The sequence below is a fragment of the Centropristis striata genome, chromosome 22, assembly GCF_030273125.1.
Source record: "Centropristis striata isolate RG_2023a ecotype Rhode Island chromosome 22, C.striata_1.0, whole genome shotgun sequence".
Taxonomy (NCBI): domain Eukaryota; kingdom Metazoa; phylum Chordata; class Actinopteri; order Perciformes; family Serranidae; genus Centropristis; species Centropristis striata.
The window spans coordinates 31,558,321-31,568,176 of NC_081538.1; the positions used below are offsets into that span (position 1 = coordinate 31,558,321).

General features: G+C 40.4%; 1 protein-coding gene across 1 annotated transcript in view; it reads right to left on the reverse strand.

Moving 5' to 3' along the window:
- Positions 1-9,042, reverse strand: part of LOC131960449 (E3 SUMO-protein ligase ZBED1-like) — a 32,526-nt gene extending 23,484 nt beyond the window's left edge. Inside the window, exons 1-10 of the mRNA XM_059325677.1 lie at positions 8,822-9,042; positions 8,445-8,703; positions 6,805-7,973; positions 4,730-4,742; positions 4,607-4,612; positions 4,453-4,470; positions 3,276-3,351; positions 572-584; positions 410-416; positions 295-312 (exon numbers count right to left, since the gene is read on the reverse strand). Of these exons, the coding sequence (XP_059181660.1) occupies positions 295-312; positions 410-416; positions 572-584; positions 3,276-3,351; positions 4,453-4,470; positions 4,607-4,612; positions 4,730-4,742; positions 6,805-7,973; positions 8,445-8,703; positions 8,822-9,042 (1,800 nt within the window). The remainder of the gene's footprint in view (positions 1-294; positions 313-409; positions 417-571; positions 585-3,275; positions 3,352-4,452; positions 4,471-4,606; positions 4,613-4,729; positions 4,743-6,804; positions 7,974-8,444; positions 8,704-8,821) is intronic.
- Positions 9,043-9,856: the final 814 nt, after the last annotated feature.

Sequence of the window (9,856 nt, forward strand, 5' to 3'; positions counted from 1 at the left end):
TTTATTTGTTTCTTTGTGTGCCAAGCTTGAAGAAGACCCATAGGGGGTCGAAACGTCGCTAAGGCACACACATATTTTATTTGGGGAGTTTTTTGTTTTGTTTTTTTTGGTTTGATCTTAAAAAAAGACACCATTCTTTTCAAGTTTTATTTCTTTATTATATATACATAACAAAGGCTGCATTGTAGACATACAAGGAGCTTTATTATTTCAGTAGAGGAAGAACAGTTTATTTGTTTAAGAGTACCTGAAAAAGGACATTTTATTTATTTTTATTTATTTTGTCATACTTACCGGAACAATACCGGATACCTGAAAAAGGGAAATTTTATTTTGTTTACTTACCTGGAACCTGAAGAAGGACCATTTTATTTATTTCTTTGATTTTATATTTACCGGGTATACTTACCGGACACCTGAAGAAGGGAATTTTATTTTGTTTACTTACCTGAACCTAGGAAAAGACCTGAAAAAGGAAAAGAAACATATTTTGTTTAGTTTGATACTTACCTGGGGACTTACCGTATACGGAAACCTGTAAAAAAATAAAAAAGAAAAAAGAAATACTTACCGTATACGGAACCCTGAAAAAAGAGAGAAAAAAATTAATACTTACCGGATACGGAAGCCTGAAAAATAAATAGTTTCCGTATACGGAGTAGATAGCCAGCATGACTGGCTACGGGGATGGATGGACGCAGGTGTGGTACGGGAGGAGAGGTCGCCCCCGTTACCAGGGACCTGCACAGGACCAACGGTGGTCAAACAGGGGCTGGGATGGGAGGGGGAGGGCCCGTGCACCACCTGTCTTCCAGGCTGGAGGACAGGTTCGCAGACAGTTCCCTAACCCTAACCCTAACCCTAACCCCTAACCCTAACCCTAACCCAAACATTCTTGAGGGGGCCCTCGAGGGACGTATTTATCCCTATAACCTAACCCTAACCCTAACCCTAACCTAACCCTAACCCTAACCCTAACCCCCTAACCCTAACCCTAACCCTAACCACTTAGTAAAATTTTCACCTTTTACATGTATTGCTATGGGGATTTTTGACATGCCCTTAACTCAACAACGGTACCTCCCACAAGTTTGCAATTGGTGTCTACCCCCCCCTATTTCGGCCACGCCCGTCACGTAGAGCCCACTCACGTGTCTCTACGACCTTCCTATCAAAAGTTAGAATTTTTCAGAAAACGGAAATTTCCGAATTCCGTTTTTGGCCAATATCTTCGGAACCGAAGGTGCTAGAGACTTGAAAGTCGGTCGCGTCAGACCTAATTTGGGGTCGCTGAACACGCCAGAGTTGAATTCAAGTCTCTACGACTTACCGTTCCGGAGATATGGCCATTTTAAAGTTTCAAACTAAGATTTCGAAAATTTCCCAAGGTTCCACGGGGTCAAACGACACACCATTGGAAAGGCCTGGGGCCAAGGAATCCAAGGAACTTGGTTCTATGATGATAGGACATTCCTATCCGGAGTTATTGGCAAAAACATTCTTGAGGGGCCCCTCAAAGGACGTATTTATCCCTATAACCTAACCCTAACCCTAACCCTAACCCTAACCCTAACCCTAACCCAACCCCTAACCCTAACCCTAATTATTTGGCTCTAACCCTAACCCAACCCCTAACCCTAACCCTAATTATTTGGCTCTAACCCTAACCCAACCCCTAACCCTAACCCTAATTATTTGGCCCTAACCCTAACCCAACCCCTAACCCTAACCCTAATTATTTGGCTCTAACCCTAACCCAAACCCTAACCCTAACCCTAATTATTTGGCTCTAACCCTAACCCAACCCCTAACCCTAACCCTAATTATTTGGCTCTAACCCTAACCCAGCCCAAACCTTAACCCTAACCCTAATTATTTGACTCTAACCCTAATCCCACCCAAACTCTAACCCTAATTATTTAGCTCTTAATCTAACCCTAATCCGAGGCTCCAACCCGAATTAACCCTAATATTTGGCCTAGACACCTAACCGGAACCATTACCCTAATTTTCACATTTATTAGATTAATTATTGGGACCAACATAATTCATTTTGGGGAATATGTGATTAAAAAATATTTTTTAAGACATTTGGGAAAATTGTAATAGGAGTAAAAACCATTTAAAAATTACTTACCGGGTTAAAACAGAATTAAAAACCACTTACCGGATGAAAACAAAAATAAAAACCATTTTTAAAATTACTTACCGGGTTAAAACAAAAGCATAAACCATTTAAAGATGACTTACCGGGTGAACATAAAGGGTAAAACCATTTTTAATCACTTACCGCGGGAAAGTAAAGAATAAAACCTGTTAAAACAACTTACCGCGTGAATAAAAACATTAAAAACCATTTAAAAAGCACTTACCGCGGGAACATAAAGGGTAAAACCATTTAAAATTACTTACCGCGGGAAAGTACAGAATAAAACCATTTTTAAATCACTTCCGGTGTGAAAATAAAAATAAAGCCAACTTTAAAAAATCACTTTCCGGGTTAGGACAAGCATGGAGGGACATTTGGGACATTTTTACAATTATAAGGATTCATTTCGGACATCTTCATATTACAAACAATTTATTTCGGACAACATAACCACAAAAAAGATTAATTTTGGGCCAGCATGAGATTACGGAACAATTTTTTACATCAGTTTCTTATTTGGGGCATCATAGGGGTCAATATAATTCATTTTGGAAGCCATGGGGTTAAAAAATTAAAAAATAATAAATAAATTCATTAAAGACATCAATACATTAATAACAATTTCATTAAAAACTTAAATAAGGATTGAATTACAATGCCACTAACTTAAAAGAGTTCATACATAAATTTATTATGTTGTTTCTAACTTACAATGCCACTTAGTTCCAGGCAAATTCGAGCAGCCAATCAGAGCACAGGAGCTGTGGCTATATAAGAGGCGGAGAAACAGGGAAAGCTCATTCTCTCTCTGACCTCAGAAGGGAACACATGCATGCCAGCTATCCAAGAGCCAGTTGTAGAGTTTTTCAGTGTGTCCATTGCCTGAAGAAGACTTAATTAGGTCGAAACGTCGCTTTAGTTTTTATTTAGTTTTATTTACAGGACACACCTTCCTTATTTCATTGATTTACGATTATAAATAAATAAATACATTAATAAATACATAAATACTTTAATAAATAAATAAATATATAATAAATAGATACACTGATAAATAAATAAATATTATTTTTACTTTTTACTTTTATTTTTGTTTGGATATATATACATATTTACAAATACTTACCTCCCATGGATATGGGGGGTTTTGAGGATGGGTGGACGGTGGTCCGACGTGGCCGAGGCCAACGGCCCCGTCCTCCCTACCAGGACCAAAACAGGGGTTGGACAGCGAGAGCAACCCCTGCTCCCTACCGGGGGCGGGATCAGTTCCCCTATCCTAACCCTAACCCTAACCCTAACCCTAACCCTAACCCTAACCCTGCTCCCTACCGGGGGCGGGATCAGTTCCCCTATCCTAACCCTAACCCTAACCCTAACCCTAACCCTAACCTAACCCTAACCCTAACCCTAACCCTAGGACCCTAACCCTAACCCTAAGACTCTAAACCTAACCCTAACCCTAGGACCCTAACCCTAATCCTAAAAACCCTAACCCTAGGACTCTAACCCTAACCCTAACACTCTAGCCCTAACTGTTAGACCCTAACCCTAATTCCAGGCTTCAATTGCTTAATTGCATTCTGATTGTTATGATTTTTCAAATATATGCAAATTAAGGGGTATTTAAGGGGTTAAAAATTTAGGATTTTACAACAGGATTGGGTTAAGTATAAGTTTATACAGAAAATTGGATTTGGGATATAATATAAAGAATTGTAGGAAGGGATTGATTAATATTTGGCATTTAAGGGGTTAAAATTGGGATGGGATACTTTAAATAACACTTTTAATATGGGTAGTTAAAAACATTGGGTATTTATAGGGTTAACATAGTGGAAAAGCCATTTGTCTTTCTGCTGCTTAAATCTTTTTCAAAAGAAAGAAAGAAAAAAAGTGGGAGGAGCCTAGACTCAGCAGAGGAAAATAGGAGAGGCTCATTCTGACTCTGGCTCTCGAAGAGGCAACATCTCTCTTGAGGTCCTGAAAGCTTGTTTTTTAACAGTTTATTTATTTGTTTCTTTGTGTGCCAAGCTTGAAGAAGACCCATAGGGGGTCGAAACGTCGCTAAGGCACACACATATTTTATTTGGGGAGTTTTTTGTTTTGTTTTTTTTGGTTTGATCTTAAAAAAAGACACCATTCTTTTCAAGTTTTATTTCTTTATTATATATACATAACAAAGGCTGCATTGTAGACATACAAGGAGCTTTATTATTTCAGTAGAGGAAGAACAGTTTATTTGTTTAAGAGTACCTGAAAAAGGACATTTTATTTATTTTTATTTATTTTGTCATACTTACCGGAACAATACCGGATACCTGAAAAAGGGAAATTTTATTTTGTTTACTTACCTGGAACCTGAAGAAGGACCATTTTATTTATTTCTTTGATTTTATATTTACCGGGTATACTTACCGGACACCTGAAGAAGGGAATTTTATTTTGTTTACTTACCTGAACCTAGGAAAAGACCTGAAAAAGGAAAAGAAACATATTTTGTTTAGTTTGATACTTACCTGGGGACTTACCGTATACGGAAACCTGTAAAAAAATAAAAAAGAAAAAAGAAATACTTACCGTATACGGAACCCTGAAAAAAGAGAGAAAAAAATTAATACTTACCGGATACGGAAGCCTGAAAAATAAATAGTTTCCGTATACGGAGTAGATAGCCAGCATGACTGGCTACGGGGATGGATGGACGCAGGTGTGGTACGGGAGGAGAGGTCGCCCCCGTTACCAGGGACCTGCACAGGACCAACGGTGGTCAAACAGGGGCTGGGATGGGAGGGGGAGGGCCCGTGCACCACCTGTCTTCCAGGCTGGAGGACAGGTTCGCAGACAGTTCCCTAACCCTAACCCTAACCCTAACCCCTAACCCTAACCCTAACCCAAACATTCTTGAGGGGGCCCTCGAGGGACGTATTTATCCCTATAACCTAACCCTAACCCTAACCCTAACCTAACCCTAACCCTAACCCTAACCCCCTAACCCTAACCCTAACCCTAACCACTTAGTAAAATTTTCACCTTTTACATGTATTGCTATGGGGATTTTTGACATGCCCTTAACTCAACAACGGTACCTCCCACAAGTTTGCAATTGGTGTCTACCCCCCCCTATTTCGGCCACGCCCGTCACGTAGAGCCCACTCACGTGTCTCTACGACCTTCCTATCAAAAGTTAGAATTTTTCAGAAAACGGAAATTTCCGAATTCCGTTTTTGGCCAATATCTTCGGAACCGAAGGTGCTAGAGACTTGAAAGTCGGTCGCGTCAGACCTAATTTGGGGTCGCTGAACACGCCAGAGTTGAATTCAAGTCTCTACGACTTACCGTTCCGGAGATATGGCCATTTTAAAGTTTCAAACTAAGATTTCGAAAATTTCCCAAGGTTCCACGGGGTCAAACGACACACCATTGGAAAGGCCTGGGGCCAAGGAATCCAAGGAACTTGGTTCTATGATGATAGGACATTCCTATCCGGAGTTATTGGCAAAAACATTCTTGAGGGGCCCCTCAAAGGACGTATTTATCCCTATAACCTAACCCTAACCCTAACCCTAACCTAACCCTAACCCTAACCCTAACCCTAACCCTAACCCTAACCCTTTTTCGCAACAGTAGGGTTAGGGTTAGGTTTAGGTTTAGGGTTAGGGTTAGGTTTAGGGTTAGGGTTAGGGTTAGGGTTAGGTTTAGGGTTAGGTTTAGGGTTAGGGTTAGGGTTAGGTTTAGGGTTAGGGTTAGGGTTAGGGTTAGGGTTAGGTTTAGGGTTAGGTTTAGGGTTAGGGTTAGGGTTAGGTTTAGGGTTAGGGTTAGGGTTAGGGTTAGGTTTAGGGTTAGGTTTAGGGTTAGGGTTAGGGTTAGGTTTAGGGTTAGGGTTAGGGTCCAAAAAATTTTTTCGCAGCAGTATGAACTCTCTTTGAGCACCGGCCGGCACGTTGTGCCGTCCTGTGGTCAAAGACACTGCTGCGAAATAGGGCTGCCACAAACAATTATTTTGATAGTCGACTAATCACCGATTATTTTTTCGATTAGTCGACTAATCGGATCATACGTAAATTGAATGTAAAACATAGAGCTTATCGCACCAGCATGAAGCTGCTCTTATATAACCATCATTAGTTTACAGTTTGAAGTGTTTAAGGTATATGCTAAGTAAAATAAAGACAATTAAAATGATAGCTCATAAAAACTTTAATAACATATACTTGTAGCAACAAACAATCGTGTAGCATTACCATAAAGTGCAAACAGCTGAGAAATAAGAAAAAGGCACTTGCTTGAACAACACAAAAATAAATACTTCAAAATAAATACAAACATAGCAACAATGAGGTAGGTACCTGTAACTAAGGAATTATAAAATTTTTGGTCTCACTGACTCAAATATAACAAAAGTGCATTTTGTGCTCAGTGCTCACTCAGCTCACAACAACTGCATTCAACTTTGCTACACTCTATATAATTCCAAACTGCACAAGGCTCTTGTTCATAGCCAGGAAAGTTAGCATTTCTACATGTTTTGTAGAAAGGCTTGCTCTCTTTTGAGAGCAGATGTTTCCTGCTGCAGAGAAAATCCGCTCCGATGAGGTGGAAAAGATTTAGCTAGCCTTGATAGTGTCTGGAATCGCCCCCCATTTTCACTCCACCATTTGAGAGGATCATCCTTTTTAGGGAGTGTGGCCTCGCTGAAGTACAGCCGAACTTCATTTATCACAACTTGGATCTTTCTGTCTTCCTCAGATTCTTCATCCTCATTTTCACTCAAGCTGTCTGTGTCAGACTGAAGAAGGGTTTCCAGAGCACTCTTTCTACCTGAACCATTTGCCTTCTGCAGTTTTGCATTCTGTGTCCCAGTCGTTTTTGCTTCTTTAACAGCAAGCACTTCAATACTCCCCTGCAGTCTGATGCCATCTTCAGGAGTCAAAAACTTCAGCTTTTTGTATCTCGGGTCCAAAGCGGCTGCAAGAAGAACAGGATTTTCTTTGTCTCCTGAGACAGTGCAAAGACTCCCCCACCTCTGTGTTATCCCCCTTTCTGCACTGGAAATGAAGGACTTTCCTGAGCTTGTTTCAAATTGGCTTTGGTGGACAGCCCGTGTCAGCCCTTTGACCACCTGTGGAAGACCTGAAATGGTTGTGTACTGCTGTCCACTAAGGTAAACAGAAGCAGTCTCAAAAGGTGCCAACCCTTGCTTCAATTTTTCCAGCAGCTTCCACTGCTCTGGCTTCAGGTCGAAGTAGTGTTTCCCCCTTGGAGTTACGTCAGGATCTGAGAGAGTGGCAGTGAGAGGCCAGCGCTGTTCCCATCTGGTGCTGACATCCTGGATCAGTGCATGTTGCTTGACATTCATTTGCTCCTGTTTCATCTTTAACTTTGTACTAGCCAGCTCGCTTCTCTTGAAGTGCTCCACTAGGTGCCTAGCAGCACCTAGTGCTCTGCTGATGGTGGTTTCTTTGAGAGCAGTGTTGACTATGAGCTGGAGTGTGTGTCCAGCAAAGCGGATAGAGGCCCATCCATGTTTTTCTTCAAGCAGTCTCATTGCTGCCACCATGTTGGAACCACTGTCATGAACTACTGCTTTTATTTTGGTGGGCAAGATGTCAAACTTTGCTAAAACCTCTTCCATCCATGTCATTATATTTGCACCAGTATGCCTCTCCTCAAGAGGCATGGTGGAAAGGTTGAGGGTCTTCATCTTCCAATCTTCAGTCAGGAAATGGCAAGACACACCAAGGTAAGCATCTGTTGCACGACTGGTCCACACATCAGCAGTCAGTGTGAGGAAACTGTTGACACCCCTGAGGGTCTCCTTTACCTTAAAGACATGATTTGGAAGAATAGTAAGCATTATGAAGAAAATTATATACAGTATTCTGTTTTCATTATAAACAATATTTGTCAGTTTATGCATCAAGCTTTAAATTGATTTGCCAATTCAATAATTCAGTTATCATATACAGTTAAGTAGGTTAAATAATAAACATTCAACATATAAGTAAAATAAAACAAAAACAAAAAATTACATTGCATGCCTTAGCCATGATGAATTCTTAAATTGCTATTGTGTGAGTGAGTGAGTGAGTGAGTGAGTGAGTGAGTGAGTGTGTGTGTGTGAGTGAGTGTGAGAGAGAGAGAGAGATCTATGATCTTTTAATTTGTATGTCTTTGAATGTTGCTTGTTTATTAACTCGTTTACTTTACTGTGTTATTGTTGCTTTGGCAATATTGTTTTAATACACTCATGCCAATAAATCAAATTGAAATAGAGAGAGAAAGAGAGACTGACCTTATCAAAGGTTGCATGATATTTCTTCTCCGTCAGTGTGGTGAAGTGGGATCTGCCTGGTAGGTAGTTGTCATGATAATCCAGGTTGAACTGTTTAATCATCTCTTTAAACCCTTCATCGTCCACCATGGACAGAGGTCTCATGTCCGTCACCAACATTTTCAGTATGGACTCAGTCAGGACATTTGCTTGCTGAGGTGTGCATGAAGCTGGCTTTATAACAAAGTCGCCCATTGAAGAAGAACGTTCTTTTTTAACACTGAAACATAACGTTAGATAAAAGTGGCGTTACCACATTTCCTATTCAAGCACATCACTGTAACGTTGTAAGCATTTGTTTACGCTAATATTAGCAGCTAACTAGCCAGTTAGCTTACCGAGACGATGGTCCCTCGTCTCCATCGTCATAAGCCACAACGTGCTTCCTCTTTATGTGCTCATGCATGGTCGTTGTGCTGCCGTGGAAGGCGAGCTCTATTTTGCACACATTACATTGCACACTTTTATCTTTTTTCTTAAAATGCTCCCACACCTTCGAGCTCCGTTGCCGCCTGGTTGCCATGATACCAGAGCCCGTCTGGTTAACTTCCGGTGACATCGTGGCTGACCCCGATTATCACTACTGCGCATGTGTGTCAAGGACAGAAAGGGAGACGCGGCAGTGGAAGGTGCTGCAGCAGTTTTCAGCGAAAAACAGATAAAAAAACCCTAACCCTAACGACGCGTCGACTATTAAATTAATCATCGACGATTTTAATCGTCGACGATTAGTCAACTAGTCGACTAATCTTGGCAGCCCTACTGCGAAACCCTTTTTTTTTTAACCCTAAGTGTATATATCCAGTGTATAAATATAGTGCAGGTATGAATTGAATATACTAGGATATATACAGTGAATGAATATGTTATAGAAATATACAGTAAAGAATGTACAGTAAATCAGCAGTGCAGGTAGATGAATGGATGGTAATAAATAGTCAAAAATAGTCATGAATGTGGGCAGATTACAGAACATTAGGTGGGTCACCTCTGTGTAGAGTTCAAGAGGGTGACGGCTGAGGGGTTAGGGTTAGGTTCAGCTAGGGTTAGGGTTAGGGTTTTTCCTTTTGGATGCATAAAAATAAACCTAGTTGAATATGAATCAAAAATGTATTTATGTAAAATACTTGGGAGTAAATGTTACAAAAGGAATAGACAAGATATATGACGCGAATTACACCAAAATAAATCAAGAAATTCGGAGAGACTTGGAGAGATGGTCTGCTATTATTTTAGACTTCAGCTCAAGGATAGAGATAATTAAGATAAATGTTTTACCAAAACTTTTATACTTGTTTCAGTCTCTGCCCGAAACAATTCCACCAAAGCAGTTTACTGAGTGGGACAGGTGGATATCAAGGTTTATATGGGGA